This window comes from Drosophila persimilis, unplaced genomic scaffold (assembly GCF_003286085.1).
Source record: "Drosophila persimilis strain 14011-0111.01,24,50 unplaced genomic scaffold, DperRS2 tig00000766-arrow-arrow-pilon, whole genome shotgun sequence".
Lineage (NCBI taxonomy): Eukaryota > Metazoa > Arthropoda > Insecta > Diptera > Drosophilidae > Drosophila > Drosophila persimilis.
This window is the reverse complement of record NW_020825350.1, coordinates 927,388-951,236: the sequence shown is the minus strand read 5'-3', so window position 1 is coordinate 951,236 and position 23,849 is coordinate 927,388. Positions and strand designations below refer to the sequence as shown.

Sequence of the window (23,849 nt, the reverse complement as noted above, 5' to 3'; positions counted from 1 at the left end):
TCAGTGTTTGCGGTGGGCCTGAGGCGAAGGGCCCGCAACGGTGCCAGAGCCAGAGCCGGAAGGGGATCCGGGACCAGAGCCAGAGCCAGAGCCAGGGCCAGCCTCCGCCTCCGGCATGGACTGCAGCACAGCGGCGACGCTGCCATAGCTGGCGCGCTGCTGCGACTGCTGCGCTTGCTGGTGCGAGCTGGACTGGGCCCCCGTCAGGGTGGAGGCGCGGGCCAGCCCGGAGTGCCGCTTGGGGATGACGAAGGGCGGCGGCGGCTGGGGAGTGTACTGCGGCGGCGTCGAGTTGGCCGAGGCCTGGCGCACAAAGGTGCGCGTCGCCTGTTGCTGCTGCGCCTGCACGGAACCGCTGCGAGCAATGGCCCCCGTCCGGGGCGGTATGGCCGGCGGGGGGCCGGGTGGCGGTCCACCCAGTCGTTGCTTGGGCGGCGGTGAACTGATCGACGCCAGGCTTTCCGTCGACGGCTGTGAGGGCACACGGGGCGGCAACTGCGGCAGCTTTCCATGAGGCGTGGGACTCACTGTGGTTGTCGCTGTGGCTGTGGTGGGTTGAGTGGGTGTGGGAAGTGGAACTGGAGTTGGAGCAGCAGTCACTGTGACTGTGGAGGGCATCCTGGCCTGCGGCTGGACTGTGGACATGGTGATTGTCGGTTTCTGCATGGGCACCGTGTGCCGTATGGTGATGTTGCCGCCCTGCTGCTTGCCGCTGCTGCGGTTCTGGGCGTGACTATTAGCTGGAGCCGTGGCTGGTGGCATTTGCTGATGCTGATGCTGATGCTGTTGCTGTTGCTGCTGCTGCGATTGCTGTTGGTGCTTTTGCTTCTGCTGGGCGTGTATGTCCTGGATTTGGGGCGTGATTACAACTGGATTCTTTTTCTGGTCCTGGCCGGCAGCCACGTAGGAGAAGACGCACAGCACCGAATAGCAGATCTGGTCGGACTGCCAAATGGTGAGGCGGCGGATGGTGGATGTTCGGCGGGGAAGCAGGGGCGTATAAGTTATATTTTAGCTTTTCTTCTAGTGGTTGGTTCTTGTGTCTGTATCTGTATCTGTGTCTGTGTCTGTGGCTGAGGTGTTTTCATGAACAGTGTCAGTTGTGGTTGGTGGTGGCTGGGTGGTTTGGAAGTGGCAGTGGTGCTTGCACGACACAACAAGGCATAAACAAGCAAAAGGCTCCCGCAAACGCAAACGGAAGCGGAAACGCAAATGGAACCAAACCGACCAAAGCCGACCAAACGCATGCACTCTTTGGAGCAATGGCCAACGACAACGCAACGGAAAACTTAACGAAAATTAAACGAAAAGCCAAAGTCAGAACCAAAAAATCATTTCGCCCGATCTTTGTGATACAACACTGTGTATGCATGTACATATGTATAACCTGCTCTTGTGGAATATGTTTTGATTGTTGTTGTTGTGGAGGAGGTAGGAAGATACAATTATAGATAAGAGTATATAAAACGAATGTTGAATTTATTTACATCAGATTTTAAGGCAGCATTCAATGCACATTTTCACTTTGGAATTTCGTACTGGGTCTCCACAGGCAATGATCCATCCTTTGGATCCATTTGTCCCTTGGCTGCCAGCGCTCTCTGGGTCCCATGCTGGGGGGCGGAGGGGACTGTACCTCGGGTCCCCTTCAGATGACAGATGTAGGCAAACTGCACGGAGGTCACGCGATGGAAGCTCAAGACTATTTCCGACGCCTTTGTGTTGATTCGTTGGGGGTTGGTTTCGGTTTCGGATTCGAATTCGGATTCGGATTCAGTTTCACGTTTATTTGAGTCGATTTGAAAGGTCGTGTTTGTGTTTCGATGATATTGTTAATGAGATGTGTGGTGTCAAGTTGTGTTGAGTGGAGTTGAGTGGAGTATAGTAGAGTGGTTGGTATGTGTTGTGGTTGTTGCAGGCATATTGTTGTTGTTGTTGTTGTTGTAGTAGTAGTAGTTGTTGTAGTTTACATAGAAATATATTCACAAAGAAAACGAATGCAAAAACAAACGGAAGACGTGAATGGAAAGAAAAGAAAACCAAAAATCAAACAGATTATCTTAATATGGTACATATACAAACTGTTTGGTGCATTTCAATTTCAATGTGCAATTATTATACAGTAAATATACATAGTAGGTTGGATCACAGAATACCCTTCTTTGGCGTGGGATTGATTGAACGATGCTCAAGCAAGTTTATGTACAAACAGTCGCCCAATAAACAAAACTTCTCAAGGAAGAACAGAGTGCGTATAATGATGTATGGTGTGGATGATGGTGGTAGAGAGTGCTGGACGGATGTGGTGGCCATGTGGTGAATCTTGGTGGGAACATTTCGCTTACCATGCTCGACTGATACTTCCGCTGGATGAGATTGCGCGTCTTGGGGTCTGAAAGTGAAAGAGCAACAGTTTGATCAGTTGTATTGCGGCTGAGGCGGACCCAGATCGGGTCGGTTAGCTTGTATACAGTACTTACTGTACTCCTCCAGCACAAAGATGCCGCCCTTCTGGGTGAAGCACTTGCGGATGTGGTCCAGCCGCACAAAGAACTGAAATTATGGTCGGGAGAAGACGGTTAGTTTAGCTTTGCTGGTTCACATGCGGTTCGGATAAAGGCTCCGTCACTGAACAGAACGCAAGATTGGAACGTAACGCAAGGGAACGTAACGCAACAGAATGAAACGGAACCGAACAAAATCCAACTAAATGCAAATGATAAGGCGGAAAACCGAAAAGCTTTCACACAAAACTTTGTTCAACAAAGAGAGAGAGATAGAGAAAGAGGCAGATATGTAGAGGGAGGTACAGAAGATAGAGGTAGCGCACACGGGTGATAAATTATAGCATTGGGGTAACGTTTTTCGTTCTCTTTCAATTGGTTCTTTTATTTGACGTGTGGGTCAAACGTACGTCAAACTGCTACGCAACGAAATTAAACGGAACTTAATGTAACGGAACGAAAAATAAATAAAATTGTAAGCGACACGCGGCAAACAGGCAAGCAGGCAAACAAAAACTTAGTGATACGCAAGCACATGGGCCGTCACTCATCATCATGCAGGGCGTGAGAAGCTTTAGGTACAAGTGCAGTCAACGACATCTACATATATATATATATATATACATATATATATATGTATGTATGTAAGTACTCAATACACACAACATGCATCTAGTGTGGTGGCAGTTATTAGTGCATAGGAGATCGAGAAAAGGAACGGAATGGAACGGAACAGAAAATAACAGAACAGAACAAAAGGGAACATAAGGAACCAGAACTGAACAGACCGACACAGATGGAACGCAAGATGAAATGAAACGGTATGGAACAAAAGCTAAGACTGAGATGCAGAGAGTGAGAGCGAGAGATAGAGATAGAGAGAGAGAGAGAGAATGCAGAAAAATCAAATAAACTTCTTGTTAATTTGTTTGGTTTACTGATTTTTACTTTAAAAATATATATTTCTCCACATATCGCTTTACTATACATATGTATATATGTAGATAGATATGTATGTATGTATATATATTGATTACGGAATTTATATAATTTTTTCGGTTGTTTTTTATATTTTGTTTTGGGTTCTAATTAGCACTTGTGAGATGGTCGCATACTAAGTAGCTTAGGTATCGGATACGAAGGCATACATATGTAGATATGTATGTAAGCATATACAGAGGTTCACCAGAACAATCCCTGTATAATCGGCACTAATGGAAACAGAAAATCATCTAAATTTGACTACAGTCTGTGGTGTATTACAGAGTGTGTGTGTTTCATGGTGTGGATATGTGTCACTAGAGAAGTTATGAGTACAAGTACACAAAAGAAATCGAAACACAATCAAAAGAAAACCAAATTTTTGTTTCGTTTCTAAATGGATTTCTAGCAGGGGGAGGCTTTTTTCAGGCTTTTCAGGGACTGGAACGCTTGGCATTTAAACAGAACCAAGCTGCTCTCAATCTCACGGGAGCTTTCGCTGGGGAAGATAGAGTCGGGAGGCGCTGAAGGCAGAAAAATATATATGGGGAGAGATCGTTGCGTACAGTCGCTCTCACAATACGTTAGTCGTTGTCCAGACGAGGTGTAAGACTGGTTAGGGATAGTGATAGGGATAGGGATATGGATAGGGTTAAGGATAGGGAGGAATGTGGTGGTAAAGGGAAAGGTGAAGGTTTAGGCACAGGGTAACACATGTAACGGCATGCAGCATGTGGCACTAGCACAAAAACTTCTATATATTAGATGCTAATGGAAATGAAAGTGAAGCTGGCTCAGAAAATGAGCATTCAGATCTAAATTAGCTAAATTTAGCTCTAATGCACTAGCTAGCGATACTTCAGAGGAAATGAAGAGGCAGAAGAGGCAAACGCAAGAGGAAAAAGTCAAGAATGGAGTGAAATAGAGACAGAGCGTGATAGTGAGTAAAGACACAGAGAAAGATAGAGAAAGAGTAGAGGAAACCGCACTGGACAGAGATTGCCATAATCTCAAACGGAGTTGCTAATTTTTGTGATCTCTTCGATATTCTAATTAATATTTAAGGACTTTCTAAGGGTGTTGTTTTTTTTTTTGTCTCTAAGGATACGATTTGGTTTTGGATATTATTTTTGTTTTGTTTATTGGTTTCTTAATTTATAAACTACAACTACTATTGGTGTTCAAGTCGTTGGTATACAAAAAACTCTCTACACAAGCAAACATAAATCAAAATCAATACGAAGCAACTTTTATTTGTCCATTGTTGGTTAATCGAATTGTCTGGCCCACTCTACGACCATGTGGAAGAACTAACTCAATAGTCAACCAAGAAGACTTTCGCGAAACAAGCTCTACACACGATCCGACATTTAATCCGACGTTTATCGTTCTGTCTGTGCTGTCCTTCTCCAGGAAATATTAAAAAGTTATCAGTATCAGTAAAGCTTCCATCTCGAGTTACGTATTCTCTGCATTGCAGTGTTATAAAAGGTTTCCGCATACTTTATGAATACTCACAAAGGACTCACAACGAATCTTATTCATCCCAGAGTCATTCTATATGATTTTGGGGCCTCAACCAACGGAACAGAACAGTACAGAAAACAACGGAATAGAACAACACTACGAATAATGTCAGAATTCAAACATATGTATTTATGTATATCCTGTAAGCAGGTGGAATTGTTTTTGGGTGTCCTGTAGCGGGGCTGCGACATCCAGGAATTTGCTCATCAACAAAATGTCACAAACAGAAAGCGTGATATTGTCTGGTCTGTTCTGGGATCGCCATGCGGGGTAAAGTGTGTGTGTGACAGACAGAAAAGGACAGAAATGTGTGTGTGAGGTACGTGCCTAGCCCGAGGAGGGAAGATCTGAATTGGTGGTGAAGTGAGTGTGGCAAGTGGCTAGTGGCAAGTACCAAGTGGCAAGTGGCAAGTGCTTGGCATGCGAAAGCTCAAAGACTTCGAATGACAGTGTGGCCCTGGTGAGTGTGCCCCTGGTGAGTGTGCCCCATGTGGTTGTGCGCTGAATACTATCACTAAAACTAAACGACAGCATGTTTCTGGTGGAATGGGAAGAAAAAAGCAAACTCAAAAGCTGTAAATCACGAAATACTCATCACTACATTGGCATTATTTCGGTATTCAATTCCGAATAAGGCCTTACGGGGACAGAGTACGGCTCAGATTCAATTCAATATTCAATATTCATATGCACTATTCAGTTCAACAATCAAACCAACTAGCCAACCAACTAATCAACCAACAGTTCAATAATGAGAGAGTAGAGAGAGTTCGGAACAAAAGAAAGATACATGTAAATAATATACATTATGGTATATATATTATTTGCGGTTTAAAGTTTAAATTCAATATCAACTACTAATTTTTGGTTTTATTTTTGATTTTTGTTTTTCAACTGTTGAATGCCATACGAGTATCAGATATTTTCGTATACTTTTATTGGGTTTTTGTTTTTTTGTTTTTTACTTTTTTGTTTGGTGGGTGAAAGTGAAGGATTAAATCAAGTGTATTTCGAACGCAAAAAGAGTCCAAGTTAAAAATCATGATGATCAATGAAAAACTGAAAATATTTTCTTGTTTTTTGCAAGGGTTCGGAGGGTGTCAGGGTGTAGGGATGGAGGAGCGGATGAGGGTGTGTGGGGTGTTGGGTGTTGGGTGACGGCGTTGTTGGGCGGTGGTGGAGCAGGGCATTTAAAGAACAATAGTTGCTTATAAATTTAAGTTCAAATATAAGAAGAAATTTGTTCATTGCAATACCTCGAAATCCTTTATCGTATTTTCAGACATTTTTCAGATCGTATTTTCGTTATAGATTCGTTTGATTTGGTTTTTTTTCGTTATCGTTTCAATTTTTAGAGCGATTTTTTTGTTTGATAAGTTTGTTTTCGTTTGAGAAGTAGACCAATCATTGGAATATTTCAATTCAAATTCAATTCAATTCAGTTTCAGTTCAGGTCGGTTCGGTTCGGTTCGAGACGGAACGTGATTTGGTTGGTCCACAAAGGAGGGAGAGCGAGCAAATGTGCAGCGTTCCACGTTCGACAGAGAACATTAAACAAACAACAAAGAAAATTATAAAAGGAAAGTTGAGAAAACTTGTTTTGTTTTTCGTTCATATAGTTTTGTTGATTTTTTAGGTTTCTTTTCAATTTCTAATTTGCTGGCGAATCGGTTTGGGTATTTAGGAGTTATTGTAGTATACTTTTTGTTTTGTTTTTTTTTTTTTTTTTTGATAGATAGACTAAATAGAAACGATATGAAATGTGATTGTTGTTTTTGTTATGTTAGAGTCGTTTTCTTAGACGGGGGGACGATCTGGGGGTTGCTTTTCGGTTTCGGTTTTGGTTTGGGTTCATAAGAGTTCCATGACAGAGAGAGAGGAGAGAGAGAGATACATATAGTACATACATATATCATGGGTAGGACGACATGGCTGCTGGATCTTAAAATACTTCTTTGCTGTTGTAGTTTTATCTTGGTTATTTTACTTAAGGAAAAAGGTGGACGAAAATCATCCAAAAAGGAGGAGAAAACGACAGAACGAACAGAAGAGAATCGATACGATAAGAACGGAACGAAATGGTAATGGAACAGAAAATGACGTACGGAAGAAATTGCTGAGCTTACGAAAACTTATGAAAAGATAACTTGTACATATATCGTATGTTTAGCACCAAAAAGAAAAATATACTGAAGAGAGACAGGGCAAGATATTGAGAGAGGTTTGTATATATATACATACATATAATATGTAGGTGTATATATAAATAAAGAGAGACAGAGAGAGAGAGAGAGATCAGGAAGCATTTGCGATATTTAAATTAATGACGTAAGCAAATCAGCCAAAACAGAGTAGAACCAAAGATCGGAGGGAAACGGTTTGGAAGGATTGTACACAAGGACCATCTCATAGGTTACCAGCTTAGAACACCTCCTGTATTCTTATTTTCATTTTTATTTTTTTATTTTCATAATATACATATATAAATATATATATATAAATTTTGGATCCAAGGATGAAGTTCAACAGGGAAATAAAAAGCGAATGAGCACAAACAAACTTCAGATTATAGAGAAACAACAAAAAATCGCGATGGGGACTGGGCAGGGAAGTTGTTCGTTACGTATGTACAAGTAAATAATCAACTTGACATCAGGGCCTAAAGACAGAAGAAGGAATGGTGGAAGGGAGTTCAGGGAGTCACGAGAATTAACTGATCTAAAAATACGTAGTACATGAATATGCAGTCCCTGGTACTATCTTGAAGACAACGCAATACCGATGAGGACATTTTTTTTGTTCTTTTCTATTTCGATATTTTCTATTGGAATTAAAGAGCGTGGCGGTACAGGGGCAGAGGGGTAAATGGCGGTACGCTTACGAAAGATACTAATCGGTAATCGTTAATCGTGTCATCGCTAATCAGAGCAATCGTTAATAGAGACAATTATAATGACAAGGCGAATAAGAGATTATTAAAACGGTGGGTGAGCATATGTAACCAAACGAAGAGTTAGGATCGAAAGAATGTCAATCGTAATTAAAAGAATAAAGAGAAATGGTTTTTTTTTATCGTTTGAATCTGTTAGATAATAAATAAAATAGAGAGTATAATGAATATAGCATTCAGTACATTCACTAGCACAATATATGGGTATGATATAAATAGATGGATTTTCTGGATATATGTATATATATATTTTTATGTTATTTATTTTATGTTTTTTTTTTTTTGTTCTTTCATGTATACTTTTACTTGATCGATAAGAGATTGGATTAGATAAGAGATTCGGTTGATTTTTTCGATTTTTCTATTGTTTTTTGATTATATGACTAAGATGACTTAGGAATAATATAAGTAGATATATAAGAAGGCGAGTCAAAATAAAATGCCAAAACCAAAGCCAACAAACGGAACGAAAGAGAGACAAAGAGCGAGACAGACAGAGTGATAAGTAGAGAGATAGAGAGTTCGGTAAAGTATAATACGTAGTTGGGGTTAGCTTGGGGTGGTTGGATTGGTGGGGTAGTATGCGAAGTCCGAAACGGGTCCGGTTTTGGTTTTGATTCTGGGTCTGGTTCTGGATTTTGTACGGCCCAGAAAAACAAAACATTCAAAAGGACAACCAATGACAAAACAGCTTATCCAAACATCTCCAGCCACACATGATCTTAGGCTCAGGAGGATAATACTAAGATTCAAGGCTAAGTATGTTAGCTGGGGGACACATTCAGTTCCACTGGACTATATGTCTGTTCTGTCTGTTATACAGACATATTGGAAAAACATGAAATTAAAACCAAACAAAATAAATATACATATACATATAATATATATATATATAAATATATATATGTGTATATAAATGAATTTGTATACATACATATATATATATATATATATATATGTATATATAAATACATATTGATGTATATATACATATGAACATACATATATTGAGAAGGTCCTTGATTTTAATGCAGTCCTTGCATGGAAATTGACGAAACACACACACAACAGGGAAATCATCGGAAATCGAAGAACTGAACGTTAAACGAAAGGGGAAACAATAGGAAGAAAAACGGAAACGGAAACTGAAACAGAAACAGAAACGAAACAAACGTTTGGAAACGAGACACTGAAACGAAGGCAGTGGGAAAAATGGACGCCCAATATGAGTCCGCGGGTATGTACATACATATATCCTGCATGTGGAGTTTGTACTGTAGTTCGCGAGTGAGAGGAACAGCGACACTAGCAGGAGCGTTAGCTGTGTCCCTAAACAGCTTTCGCTTAGGCTTCAGTCGGGTTCTTGGCCTGTTCAATGGTGTATGTTGACCCTGACTTCGACTACACCATGGAGCCAACGAACCCCAACGATGTCCCAAGTCTTAGTTTAAGTCTTATGCGAGATTATTAAATGGCTTAGGGGTTTTCATGCTTCTTGATTCGGCCCGTTAACCCTAACCCATTGACTGGTAAATGGCCTGATGGACGCTGACTGTTGACACAGACAACACCATGTTCCGGTACACAGTGTCTGTAGAGGCGCTTTCATATGAGTATTGATTCGGGGTTAGGGTTAGGTGTGTCTTTTACAGGTTCTTGGGGGAGAAAATTCTTGGGTCTGGTCGGGGGTACGTAGATGCGGAGTGATTGACATAGAAAGAGTAGCTAGCGGAGAGTTCGGATATCGGATATCTAGGGGCGGGACTTAGATGGATGTGGGGTGGTTGGGTGTCTGTGTCGCGTGTGGATTCACTGAGTAGGAGTTCGGTGTGGCCATGTGTGCGTTTCTGAGTGGGTGTGAGTGAGTGTGTGGATCGAGATCGATATCTATATCGAGTTGGAAGAGCACTTACCTTGCTGTTGGAGAACAACAAACCGACACCCTCGAGGCAGACCTGCAAAAGGCCACCCTCGCCAGTATTCATGTCCTGCACGGGGAACTCCCCGCCCAGCTCGGGCACATTGGTGGGCGTTCCACCTCGCTCCATGGCATCTTTGATGCAGTTGTACAGTTCCTTGCACTGAGGAAAAAAACACTTCAGATTCGAATCCACCGAGTCGGACTTCAGACTCACCTTTCTCGTGTAGTACTTATGCAACTGGGTCTGGCCGCCGTTGCGTCGCCAGAGGCACAGCAGCTTAGTCTTGGGTGAGTAGGTCATGTTGACCAGTCGCTCGTACCACCAGCGCTCCACAATGGTGCCGTCCACAGAGCGCAACACCAGACCATCGTCGCGCACCTCCATGAAGCGCAGTGGCCCATTTATATCGGTGCCCTGGTGGACGGTGAAGCTCTGTCGATGCAGCAGCCTTGAACCCAGTGGCTTCAGGTCAATGTCATTTCCATTCTGAGTAGGAAGTAGATTTTTGAAGGATGAAGGCCTTTTGGTATTCAATTTCCACCTGCAGGCTTACCAAATTATTGATTTGATCGACAACATTGTGTACCTCCTGGGAGTAGACCAGTCCAATGTGACTTTTACCCAGCAGGCGACGGATCTTGCGTCGAATCTCGTCCTTTCCCACATTGAGCATCACAAGGATGGCCGTCAGGTTGTACAGCATCGTGGAGAGTAGACGATCCTCGTCGTGCTCGAGACGCTTGCGCTCCGATTCACTCAGCGACTTGTAGCGCTCCATCATCTCAATGGGACCCTGCGTAGAGCGATATATGTAATATGATATCGTATTGAGGAAAAGCGCCTTCCGATTACTCCCGACAATTCCCGATCTCACCTGATCCATGCCAATCATGTCGCGTTCCTGGCTGACAGCATCGAGGAAAGCATCCTCCCAGAACTGCATTTGGTTCCAGAGATTCAAGCGATCCTTGCCCAGCAACCCCTCGAATAGGTAGACTCTCGGACTGTCTGGCGAAGGGGATGAGGAGGTGTTGATCAGATGGCCGCCCGTATAGCGGAAGCCGGCACTAAGCGTTGACTTGCCCGACCACAGATTTCCCCCGCTCTTCTTCGAGTCCTTCGACGTTGTGGTCTGTGAAATGTTTAAAGATTATGTCAGGTGGCTGTAGGTTTTTTTTTTTGGCCTGTTGGGCCAAAGGGCGTGGGCTGTGGGCTGTGGGCTGGGAAGCTGTGGGCTGTGGAAGAAAGAGAAACGCGAGGCAGCTTTCCAGTGTGAGGGATGGAAAACCACTCAAATATCGGAGCACACCATTGATTGACTGATTGACATGGGGTCTGGGGCCTGGGTCAGATCAGTTCAGATCGGTTCAGAGGGCGAAACCTCAGGCCGGGAACCTATGTATGTATTCGGATTACTTACATTTTCGTACTCGGTGTCTGAGACCGTGGACCGGCAGCTGGAGGGCATGCGCACGCTCAGACTGCCGATTGGGAGCAGATCGCTGACCACAGAGAGCGCGCCCGTAGAGCCAGCAGCCTACGGATTGACATAACACGCAAGATTTAGTGCGAATACAATTGGGTACGGAGAGGAGCGGAGCGGAACAGGACGGGGGACTGGGAGTCGCAAGGCAAGCCTACATTCCGTAGAAACCGCGAGAAGTGCGAGATATATATATGTATATATAAGTATACAGATACGTATATATATGGACATGGATATATACTGGCATAGCTACATATGTACTGGGTATGCGGTTAAGCAGTTCTACGATATACTATACGATATATACACCGAGCGATGTACAGTTTTGCATGGATAATAAGCTGATGTGTAACGTATACTAGATTGGCGAAAAGCTAAAGGCTGATGAAAGATTCGATGGAATGGTCTATGGATGGACACTGGGACACTACATGGACCCTACTCACATCCGAGTCGAACGAGGTGAGCATGTTCTTCAAGGCACTTCTCTTCTGGGACAACATGTCCTTGAACATCTCCGTTGTCGACTGGCCATCCTGGCTGTCTGCTGCCGACAGGCGTCGCGATGCGGCCAAAGGAGTTCCACCAGCCTGAGACGAAGGCAAGGCCGCGTGGTGGGTGGAACTCTTGCGCGACTCCTGGGGCGAAGCCCATTCGCTGCCCAGGCCCGAGTGCGAGCCGTTGGGGGAACTGGGGGAGCGCAGATTCTCGCGGCTGCCCAGGGGACTGGCAGCGTGGCTGGAGAGCAGACTGGAAGACATGTCGCTGCCGTCATTGATCTCCTTGCTCCAGTAGTGCGTATGGGCCACCTCCATCAGCTGAAACACCGAGGCCATTCCTCCAAGACCGAAGTTCCCAAAGGTGACATCAAGGCCGGAGGCTATTGCCTGCACGCACTTTAGCATTCCCTTCCACACGGGTTTGGTCACACACTGAAATAGAGGACAGATTAGCTACGACTCATTGCGCTCCGATATCGGTGAATGGAGATCGACTTACCACATCATCAATGTGATCATCGGGCGCTATCTTCCTGTCCAGTGTCTTGTTCAGCTTGCTAAGCACCAGCGTGCGATAGGATTCATCTTCCATGAGTTTTCTGAAGCGATTGAGCTTCAGCCAGCCCACACCCTCGCCGGCCAGCACCTGATTGGTCACATCCTTGAGGAAGGCCTGATTCTCAGCATTGCTGTGCGAACGCTCCTGGTTCTGCTGCCGCGTGAGCTCCTCCTGCGTCTGACGGGGCCCAGAGTGCTTGATCAGCGGTGTCCGCTCTACAAGACCCTTGCGGCTGGGAAACGGATCAAAGTTGATGCCCGACTTCCCCTTCCCTAAGCCGGCACTGGAAGGTCTTTGTTGGACTGCACCCTGCTTCTGTTGGTTCTCTATAGGTGGAGCGGAGTGGAAGAAGGGGTTATAAGAGGCTCTAATATCTTTAAATGCTGTAAGCTTACTTTTGCCCCCAAACATGCCCGAAAACATGGTCGATGTGGAGGAGGCTAGGCCGTTGAAGTCGTTGCCAATCGATGAGAAAAAATTGTTGCCACCCCCACCGCCTCCGCCACCGGGAATCTGCTGCACCTGCCTTTGGGTGGCGATCTGGGAACCGGGGGGCTTGGAGCTGCCGCCGCCAGGCGGCATAGAGCCTCCGGTTTGCTCCTCGTTCTTAATAATGCCCTTCTTGGTGGCCGCCTCTTTGGCAGTCTTGGTTAGATCGCCCAGCGTGGATTTGCCCACATAGGTGAGGTCCTCAAAGGTATTTTTGCTCACGCCAGCCGCCTGCTTGGACACCTCCAGCGCCTGCTTAGACGCCTCGCCGGCCGCCTTCTTTGCATGCAGCGTGAACTGTGAATCATCGTATGGGAAGTGGATTAGTGAAGCGAATCGAATCGAATCTCCAAAGACAACTATACAAGCTCGAGAAGCACTCAACGCAATCAAAGAAAAGCTCTAGTCCCCTGCACATGATCTACGTTCAGGCATCTACGATGGCACTAAGAGCAACTGGGGATAATTCGTGGCGAAATCAAATGGGTATGGACACTGCACCACATATAGTGGTCTGGGCTTATGTGGGATGTGAAATGTGTGGAGGTGGTGGTATCTGTTGGTATGGTGGTGAATATTACCGCTATGTAGCAGGTAGTATTTAACGAGTATATTCAATATGAGGCGAGTATTATATAGGGCGTTTATGTGGTGTTTTAATGGGTGCGGTATATCATACTGAATGCTGTGCGAAAGTCTGACTCTTTCGGTCTGTTTTTGGGGCTGCGGGGGAGTACCAACCTTTTCGAAGGTATGACGCATTTTGTCGTCAAGATCTTCGTCCAGCGCATGCTACAGTACATTACAGTAGACACATGGAATGTGCAATATTCATTTCAACCAACGCAATAGCGCCAAAGGAAACGTGACGTAAAACGGAAGCAAACGGAAAACGAACAGAAGAGTCAACCACAGAAAGGAAAGAAAGAAAAATGAACAGATCAAAGACCACGACACAATAGCACATCGAATCAGTCCCTCACTGATTTGGAGGAGATTTGTCTGGCAAGGCACCACAGCCAGAACCTGAGCTCACCTTATCCACGTGAGCGAGGAGTCCCTCCTGGCTGCTCTGGCGCGTGGTCTCACGTACCAGCTCCTTGGCATGCGAGGCAAAGTTCTCGAATAGCGAACTCTGAGAGCTCTGGCGTCCGGGGCTGCTGGAACTGGATCCCGAGCTGCCGGTGCGGGCCAGGATATTGCTGACGCTCGGCTGCTTCACGGGCGGCGTCAGAGGCGGCTGCAATGGGGTATAATTAGCGCATTTTGCACTTCTCTTCGGAGATTCAGGGGATGAAGGCTATCCTTACTGGTATTTTCTTCTCAGGACGTTCCACGTCGCTGGGGTGGCGTTGAAGCTTGGCACTTGCGGCTATGTTCTTGCCAGCTACCGTGGAGCCTGTGTCCGTGTCCTGTTCGACGCTGGCCATCTTGATGGTGGCCTCCAGACGCATGGCCAGCGGCGTGGCCAGCTCAAAGGCCGCCTGTCCCGCCTGCGTCTGGGTCTGCGTCTGCGCTTGTCCCGACTTCGGCTGGAAGTCAAACTCAGAGTCGCGGTTGAAACTGGGCGAGCTCAGATCCGAGCGGCTGGAAGAGGAGGAGACTGGAGAGTCGGCGCGCTCCTCATCCTCCTCCTTGCTGGCAGCCGCTTCGCACAGGCCCTCGGGATACTGAAGCTTGCTGGGAGGATGATAGACCAAAGCCGGATCCAGGTTCGAGGAGAGCGTCTGGGGCACCACATGGGGTCGATTGTATGAACCGAAGACGTCATGCACACTGGGCGACAGGTCCGAGGAGGCCATCTCCGAGACAAAGTCGCTCAGGGACGAGTACGACGAGCTGCTGCTATCCGCCCCCTCCGAGTCCGAGCCGCTCTCGTCCGTGGGCTGGCACTCGAGCTGCTTTAGGGAGCGCAGGGCGCCGTTCAGCGAGCTTCCATCATCCCACACCGAGAAGCGAATGGGCGTGAGCGAGTGGGCAAACCACTTGGGCTTATCCCCCACCTGCATGGGGTCCATGACGCCCGTCTGTACCCGCAGGAAGGCCACATTCGTCGGTGTCAGAGACCACTCTGCCAGGAACTCCACAGCCTGTGTCCGCGCAAACTGGTTTAAAAACTGCGAAGCCCTCGGCCGCGACCTAAGGAAGCTGTTGATCTGGAAGGCCACCACAGGACGCGGATACAGACGCAGGGTACGCGTGTGCTCGGCGAAATTGGCCAGAGTGTTCTGGGCGTTGAAAAATCGCACCATGGCCACCCGCGTGGCCACGTCCACCGAGTCCACGTCCGTGCCGTATACAAATGGGTTGAGGGCCGGCGAGTTCATTGGACTGGGCTGTCGGGAGCTGATCATTGCCCCCTGCGCGGACACCGAGTTCCTTTGGCTGGCCTGGGCCGAGTGGGGGGGCGTCTGAAGTGGCAGACGCATCTGAGAAACCCTAAAAAAGGTACACAGAAGGTAATTATGTATTGTCTTGGAAGCAATCCTGCTCGTCTCTCAGTTGCTAATATTTCTATCTTTCTCAACTGCTACTCAAGTATGTTTATTCGCCAGGATATGCCAGATTCAGATGGAACACGTTTACTCCATTTATCATACTGTGACTGGACTCTGGAATTATCGATCGAGCTGTGTGCCTGGTGGTAATATCTGTTCAGAGCAGCAGCCTCTAAAAGCTTTTATGATATTTAAGATGTTTCTATCATTTCTTCTAACAACATCTATCCGAGTTAGCTTCAATTATCTGTAGTCGCTCTTATCTCTTCCTGCTCTCAGGCCAGCTCATAGTTCACGGCAACACCCTCTAATTTTGTACACTAAACATCGAACAATAAAGCCTTAAATTCAAATCTAACAACGGAGAAATCCCATTCGTAAATGTGGAGTCCGGGTTGTCGAAAACATATACATATACATGTATATGATCTGGCTTCAAGGAAAGGATACAAGTTTTTGGTATTTCTAAGATATTTCGATCAATCTCGAATAATCCTGTGTAGGCATAATGGAGTTCCACTGAACATTGATTTGCTGTTCTAACTAGTTTCCCATAAGCAAACGAATTGAATGGTACAATCAGAGGAGAACGCACTACGAGCGATTTGGGATTGTTTATGAACAAATACCAAAAAAATACCGATGAGTATTATTGAATACAGATCGCAAATTCGAATTCGAAAATTGTAGAACGAACAGCTTGAAAGCGGAAACAGAGGAACCACTATCAGACACGAATGTGAATGCATTTCTAATGGAATTGCGCTAACGTAGACTTACCCGAGCAATGGCGGCTCCTGGAGACTGTCTCTCACCGAGGGTAGGAGCTGCTGCGAGGACACGGCCTGGTTGGTGGCCGTCATTGAGGTGAGTGCCTGTGAAGGAGTTCAAATAAACTAATTAGTGCGAGGGACCCTAGCACTTACACTCTAAATGTCGACGTCAACTTGACTAGCTATGAGAGGGGTAGGGTATGGTCTAGAAGAATGCTCTTAAGGAGCTGAGTTTAAGCTACGTTAGTTAGGTATAGAGCGAGAGAGAGATAGAGAGAGAGAAAGGGCTGACAGGGCATGCACGCAGAACATGAAAGAACAGTAAAGAGAGGGACGACCATAGTGAGATATGTACATATATCAGGAGATATGTACATATATCAGGAGATATGTAGACAAATAGATAGATGAAGCTTTGATCTACTTATTAAGATCCATTGGAAGTGGAGAGGATGTGAGACTCACGTCCTACCCTGAGGCTAGGAAACATAGCCTAATTGTCGGAACCCATTCTAGTTCTGCAGTTCTATCTACAAACGAACATCTATTATACGAGTATTTCGTTATATTTATGTTCTATGTGTTGTGACTGTACGATATGCATGCTTAGTTAGGTTAGTTCTACAGCTGTGATGTATGTATGTATGTTCTTCTTAGCCTTAGATCGTACATATGGGATGTAGATATGTTGTATTTTATAAATGGTTGATGCTTAGTATGTACAAAATAGTATATCGAACTGAGGAAAACAAGAAAAAATAGCGAATAACGGATAACGTATAACGGGAAACGATAACGACAAACGATAAACCGAACATATTTAACATTTATGTGAACGATATTTACACCAAGTCCAGCTTCATCCATCAGTAGCATAGCCTGCAGATGTGGTTGTGGTTGTAGTTGTTGGAGTTTTTCGTTTTCGAGTTGTAGTTGTAGTTAAAGTTGTGATATCGAGTTTAACAAGTTTTATATAACAGATAATGCATGAGTGTCAACAGTAGAGCAGAGCATAGAGCATAGGAGCAGAGACAATAGACATATATGTAGATGGGGTATACATCGATAGTCAGGTGGATAATAAAGAGGCGGATAAACACAAAGGAAGAGACAGAGAGAGATAGAGAGAGAGAGAGAGAGAATGAAATTATAGATATGTAGGTAGATAGAGAGTTGTATATTGTATAGGGAGTGTTATGGGGGGTATGGGGATAAATAATCGCACTGGGGATGCTCTGTTATTCTGTTATTCCGCACACAGACAAGAGATGTACACATCTATACACATATATATTGTAGTATATTTGAATTTGAATGCAGAAACGATAACGATTATGAGAGCGATAACGATTACTGCGGATATGATGGCCCACAGCCGTGCCATGTTGCATGTGCCTGCTCCCAGAGCTCAAGGTATCATGATGTCAAGGGATCAAGGGAGCAGGCACATTTTCATCGAGTATTGCCTAGACACACAAGAAAACCCAGCGGCTATCACGAGTATTTGTGGTAGTGATTTGACTGTGGCATAAAATAAATATCACATCAAGTGGAATACTCCTTCAACCGAAAGGACTGAGGCTGGTTTGATTCAGTTTCAGTTTCAGATGGGGATCAGGCTCGCTCGGATTTTCTGTTCATTTTCCACATCAGGTCCAGTTTGTGTACAGTGTCCGGTTCCATAGCAGTGCCATGTACTGTCCCCGTATAACCAAGCCACAAGCCAACGATAATCGCCCCCAAGCCAAGCCCAAGCCTAAGCTCGAATCCAACCAGCGCCCTACCACATACTACAGTGGGTCCGACCCCCGTCTCGAGCAACTAGTCGTCTACCGGTCCCTGCTCGAACACTTGCTGGACCAAAAGATACACTATGACCGGGAACGGGAACTGGAAGAACAGCGTCTGGAGCGTTTTCGGCGCGAGGGCCTCAACGAGCGCAGCCTGATGGTACAAGAGCGGGTTCTGAAAAAGACACAGGCCATGCTCCCAGGCATTGTCTTTAAGATGCGCAACGAGGTGGATAGGCTGCAGCGCCTCCTGGAGACCGACCAGCAGCAGCTGAGGCAGCTGGATCTGGAGCTCTTCGATCAGTGCCAGCAGCTGGTAAGCGCCTCGAAGCAGAGCCTAGACCACCAGCTCTGAGACTCTGAAACCTGGATCGATTCCCTCTCGAAATATTCAGTCGATGAGCTGCCAAATTCAAATGTGTACCGGAATGTAAACCAAACCCAACCCAACCTCAATCCTTCATTTGATTAGAAATAATCCGCCCAAATATAATATATACAAAGTTGAAAAGGAGAAGGATAGGGATGGTAATGATTGAGCAGGGCCCTCACCTGCTTTAGGTGGTTTTTAAGGATGGTGCCCTCGGGCTCTGGCAGCGGCGGTATCTCCTCGTAACCGCCGGTGGGCGGAGACAGCTTCGTGGAGTCCAGATCCACTACCCAAATGTCATCGGGCAGCCTGGCATGTAAACGAAACGACAGTTAAAACAGTTAAAGATCCTTTCCATCCCTTGGATGGAGGTGGATATGGGCTGGCACTCACCTAAAGTTTTTCTTGTACACTAGAAACGAGGCCGGCACTCCAATGACAAAGGGTGTGGGGGCCAGCAGCAACTGCTCGGCACAGCTGAGGCAGGTGGGTAGGAGAGGAATGACCGGGAACATGTACTCCAGGGGGTAAAGCATGGTGACGAAGGCCATCACCGACATAGAGAGGGCATTGTAGTCGCGCGACTGGAAGAGCACCTTGTTCTCTTGCATGATCAGGGTCCACACCTTCAGACAGGTCTCCACCCCGAGCAGTTCCAGCGGTAGATGCAGAGGGAAGTCCACCAGCGAGAAGCGCGTGTGATCGGGCAGGGCGAACAGTAAGGGCTCATGAACCGTGGGCGAAAGCACCTCCACCTGACAAAGGAAACAAGATATCAGTTAATCAGACAAACCGGAGGAACAGAAGAGGCTCAACGTACCTCCACGCGCGTGGACCCAGGCACTGGAACTGGGGTGGAGAGCAGGCGCAATATCCAGGTCTCGATCTCGCGCACATCATGCAGAACGATTGAGGGCGTCGCCTCGCTGACGTGACCCGTCAGCACCGTCCACACGTTGTCCCGATTGAGCTTCTGCGAGGCTCCGACACGCTTCGGGGAGGAGGACTCGTTGCAAGCATCAATTAACTTCTTGAGGATAAAGAGGCACTCGCGGAAGGTCGTGAAAAACGGGTGGTGCGAGATGATGCACAGCGAGGTAAGCGACTGGTTGCGCAGCTTAGTCCGCTTGCGGGAGGCGCGCGGCGACGGCGAGTGGCTGCCGCCCGACTCCGAATCCGCAGATGGGGCCATCAGACCGAGTTTTGGCACCGATGTGGGCGGCTGTTGCCCGCTGCCAGACTGTTGTTGGTGGTGGTGGTGCTGCTGCTGCTGGTGGTGGTGCGTATGGAGGCGCTGCTGATCAGAGTCGCGACGCGAGGTGAGTTCACGATCCGAGTCGCTGGGCGCTACGTTACTTCTGTAGTCGCTAGAAGTAGTTAAGAGGCCGTAACTATTATGGAAATGGTTTGAAATCTATTAGACTGAGAAGTAGCTGAGCGACAATCCCTGGCCCGGTCACCACCAAGCGCCAAGCACACAACACTTGCCTGCTAAACGCCGAGTCCGAGCTGCGCTCCATGCTCTTGCGCCACGACTCCCGCCGGAAAGCGGACGAGCGTCGTCCGCCCCGTCCGCTGCCAGCTCCTCCAGGGCCTCCGTTTCCCGATCCTCCAGCTGCATGGCCACCGCTCCCCTGTCGCTCGTTGCCTGCCGCCGCCGACCCCGCCACAGTGCTGGGCCGCTCGATGGGCCGGTAGAAGTTCACACAGATGCCGTAGCGCGTTTTCCCCGAGTCCTTGTCCGTCAGAGCGAACACGAACGAAGTCATGTCGCGGATGGCCGAGCCCGTGCGTCGCGGTCCCACGCTGGTGCAGCCCTCCGGCTGGCAGAAGTACACCATGTCCAGAGGCAGGGGGAAGTCCGCGTGGTCCGAGGGCGGATAGCGGCGAAGCAAGTCGGGAACCTGTCGCAAACACACAATTGAATTCCATTAGCGGTACACTCAAGGACTCAAGGAGTATTCCCAGCTTACCTGCACCGGCGGGGCCTTGAGACCCTGCAGTCCCTTGGGCATCGGCGGCGTTGTGTGTGCACCCACAATGGCCATGTAGTCGACCAGGCGGGGGCAGAGTGAGGCTCGCTGCTGGTCCGACATCCTCGCTGCAAAAGAACGAGAGGGTAAGTGCATAAAGCTACAGACTACATCAAAGCTCATAAAAGTGCCGCAACGACTGCTGCCGCCATTAAAGCCAAGGCCACTCTCCTAAGAAAGCGAATGGCCACCTATAGAATCCTTGAGGGGACATCGACAGCCCGACACAACCTATTAAAGGAGAGAGCTAATACGCATGCTGTAATTCTGTTGTAATTAATTGCATAGTGTTCCAGGATTGGGGTGTGACCCACCCCCTGACCTCCATTGGGGCCATTCTGTGCTTATGCTCTCCATTCGAAGCAACTAAAATCCCTAACCATACCTTTTCTATTCGTTAAGGACTGACCTATGTAGACATATTCGTATCTACGTAGGAAACTGCATTTTCCAACGTTTCCAACGATACTAAAACGAAGCCATTGGTACTATCTGGATCGATATAACAATTCTTCTGATCATGTGGGGCAAGTTTCTTCAAAAAGTGTCACAATACTCTAAAAAATTCGAAGGTAAAGCTTACAGCTCATATGCGTGATAATACGTGTGCACGCATACATTCAAATGGGCTGGAACTCAAAAAAGGAACCTAATCCCAAGCGCTATTGAAACTAATAGAATGTAATGACTCCCAAACAGTTCTGTGGGCTCCCATTGGGACGACATTCGGACATTATGGAGCAATAGAATGTCAAGTACTGAAACGACAGTGTGGGCCAATGGCATGCCCAGGAATTTGTCAACCCTGAGTAGCCAGAGAATAGAGGTCGATGCGACGTCTTAGCTTGAATAATTTTAAATAAAAAACTTTAAATAGATATCTGACAGACATCTGTATATCCTTGAAATAGAGCAGGAAACATCGGAACACATCCTATGTGAAGGCCCTGCACTGCATTTGGGGACAACAAGACCCGCCAAATCGCTAATGAGGCACTTTAAAGCCTAAGCATAAAGAGATCTTCCACATAATTCAAGTTCGATAAGTCCTTTTAACAATAATAATAAGAAGAATAATAAAAAGTTCCGAGCCTGCACTATCAGATTATCATTTGATTCGCACTCTTAAAGATTCGTTGAATGGAAATGGAATGGAATGTCCAATCAAATGATTCCATTCCCTAAAGCAACCATACAACAAACTCCCATACTCCGTCAAGGATGCTCCGTCCAAGGCTCAGTCAAGTCAAGTCAGTGGCCTGCTCTTTGTTGGCTGCTGACCTTGCCGCAGGCGCAACCAAACGAGGAGGTCGAAGGAGAGAGCGGATGACAGGATGGGGCTGCCGAAGGACGCCTGGAAGACCGTCGAGCAGCAAACAAAGCGGATTGGGGCTCAGCTGGGAAAATTGAATGTCAAAGCTGAAATACTTTAAAGCGCCCAATCAGAAATTGCAAATTCCATTGACGTCAGTCGAGTGGGAGTGGCAGTGGGAGTGGGTGTGGGAATGGCTATGGCTATGGCAAAGGGTTTGGGTTTCGGTTTGGGGTATTGTGGCAGGGGAATGCAAGGGTGACGTTTGGCGTGCGAAACACCCAGCAATTGCTGGGTGGAACTTTTCCTCAAGGCCACCGCCAACGGGGAAAGCAAAAAGAGAGCAAAACGCGAACCAAAGTCAAAATCAACATCAACATCCACATCCACATCATCAGCGCATTCATCACGGATGACACGCCGTCAAGTGGAGGGACGAATACAGCGTGAACCGTGAACCGTGCAGCTGACAAGCTTCATTATGCTGGGAGGAGGTAAAAACGCAGCCTCCTGGTCAACCAGCGCATACACAGAGCCCCGACGAGCCGGACAGCCACTCGAACAACCAGCCTCGCCTCCCACACAGCTGCCACAATAGCTAAAACATGACAGGGTGAATCATGTCAAGGCTGCAGCCATACAGCAGTTACTGCAGTACCCCGCAACCCACCCCTACGCGACCGCCCACAAGTAGGGCTATTTTTCGAGAAAATATACGTGTACATATATGTACGTCCGAGGGAGTCCACTTAAAGGACCCCAGCAGACCGCAGACTCCGCACGCGGATCCCCGCGGAATGACATCAGCATGGATGTCGTTGTGGTTGTGATGGCTGTCACTCGCTCACTCGCTCACACTTTCGCCGACCGCCGACCGCCGACCCACTCTGGTCGGAGTTATAAATAGCAAACAGAAAGCGAAACTGTCATTAACCGAAAAACTGTCAACGTCGTACAGCAGTGCGCACTTTGCGTACGCGTATTATGAAATCATCCTTGGAGCTGGAGATGTGACGCTTGGACTGCCCTCTGCCGTCTGCTCTCGATGGGGAGGGCAGTCGAGTCGACTGTATCTGTTGCCCCAGGAAATTGCCCAGCTACTTAAGTGAGATCTGAGATCGAGTATGAGCATGAGCATGAGCTGCATCCCCAATAAAAGTTAGCATATCTGTAACAAGGCACATTCCACTTTGAACTGGTCAGTGATTAAGCGTTAAATCGCTTAGAAGTATGTATTTACGAGTATAAAAGAAAATCCTCTCAAGCGACCAGGAAACAGCGGACAAACCTCTCCTTGTTGCGCAATGCGCACGCAAGACTGCCAAGAAGCGATGCCCCAAATGGTGCTCACACAAAGAAATCCTCTAAGTGACCAGGAAGCGACAGGAGAAACTCAGCTTAGCTAAGGCTTCCGTCCTTTAGAGCTGGTGGATTACATCGCCTCTTGTACGTAACAATCAAACTTAAATGAAGGAGGACGACAAAACATGCCACAAATGATTCCACGACGAACAACGCCAGAGAAATGCAAGAATGCAGTGTGCAGATCGTGAAAAGCACCTCCTTCACCATTACTGCAAATGTATTGAAGAACACAAAGACTATGTAGTACGAGCATGAGACAAGTGAAGTGAGAAGGAAGGAGTGTAAGGAAAGCCGGGGAAGCGCATCATGCGGTGTGGCTAAGAAACCCACGGATCTTTCAGTCAGCTCGTGCAGAGCGCCCTAAGTGTGCAGTGGAATTTCTTGTCTGAATTATGTACGTGTGCCGCGATGAAAGGGGAAAGGAGCCAAGACCGAGGAGACGGGAAGGCATCTGCTTTGCAAGCGGCTCTCTGCTGTCATCACTCGGGCCACTTAGAGTTGGGGCGAGGGGAGGGGAGCGAAGCGAAGCGGACACAGGCTCTTCAGTGGGCGGCCATGACTGGCAGTCTGTCTGTCTGTGTGCCTGTGTGTCTGTGTGTCTGTCTTTCTGTCAGTCAGCCAGTCAGTCAGTTTCGCTGTCTGCTTTGCTTTGCAATTTCCATTTAGTGTCATAGCTTCCATTCTGTTCCATTCCATTCCTCTGCCCAAGTCCTTATCCGTTCTGCATGTGGTGTGAATGACTTGTTGTTGCCCCTGCACGTGCCTCCGGCCTGGTGGTATCATAAAATCA

At 47.1% G+C, this 23,849-nt stretch overlaps 2 protein-coding genes across 4 annotated transcripts; one reads left to right on the top strand and one right to left on the bottom strand.

Moving 5' to 3' along the window:
* On the bottom strand, positions 1 to 19,608 carry LOC6600398 (MAP kinase-activating death domain protein). Of its 3 annotated transcripts, XM_026992595.1 has the most exons (19): positions 19,170 to 19,608; positions 18,743 to 19,104; positions 18,532 to 18,658; positions 17,036 to 17,068; positions 16,197 to 16,291; positions 14,229 to 15,357; positions 13,955 to 14,158; positions 13,660 to 13,710; positions 12,825 to 13,215; positions 12,370 to 12,755; positions 11,817 to 12,302; positions 11,305 to 11,421; positions 10,759 to 11,016; positions 10,438 to 10,677; positions 10,098 to 10,370; positions 9,876 to 10,043; positions 2,481 to 2,553; positions 2,346 to 2,392; positions 1 to 945 (listed from the first exon to the last, which is right to left on the bottom strand). In XM_026992595.1, exons 1-19 carry the CDS (start codon positions 19,539 to 19,541, stop codon positions 1 to 3), a joined length of 5,757 nt encoding a protein of 1,918 aa, XP_026848396.1. In that variant the 5' UTR covers positions 19,542 to 19,608. The 3 variants fall into 3 exon arrangements, with proteins under 3 accessions (XP_026848396.1, XP_026848398.1, XP_026848397.1); XM_026992597.1 differs by lacking the exon at positions 11,305 to 11,421; XM_026992596.1 differs by lacking the exon at positions 13,660 to 13,710.
* LOC6600399 (tubulin-specific chaperone A) lies at positions 17,687 to 18,488 on the top strand. Its single transcript, XM_002025418.2, has one exon. It carries the CDS (start codon positions 17,882 to 17,884, stop codon positions 18,332 to 18,334), a length of 453 nt encoding a protein of 150 aa, XP_002025454.1. The 5' UTR covers positions 17,687 to 17,881; the 3' UTR covers positions 18,335 to 18,488.
* Positions 19,609 to 23,849: the final 4,241 nt, after the last annotated feature.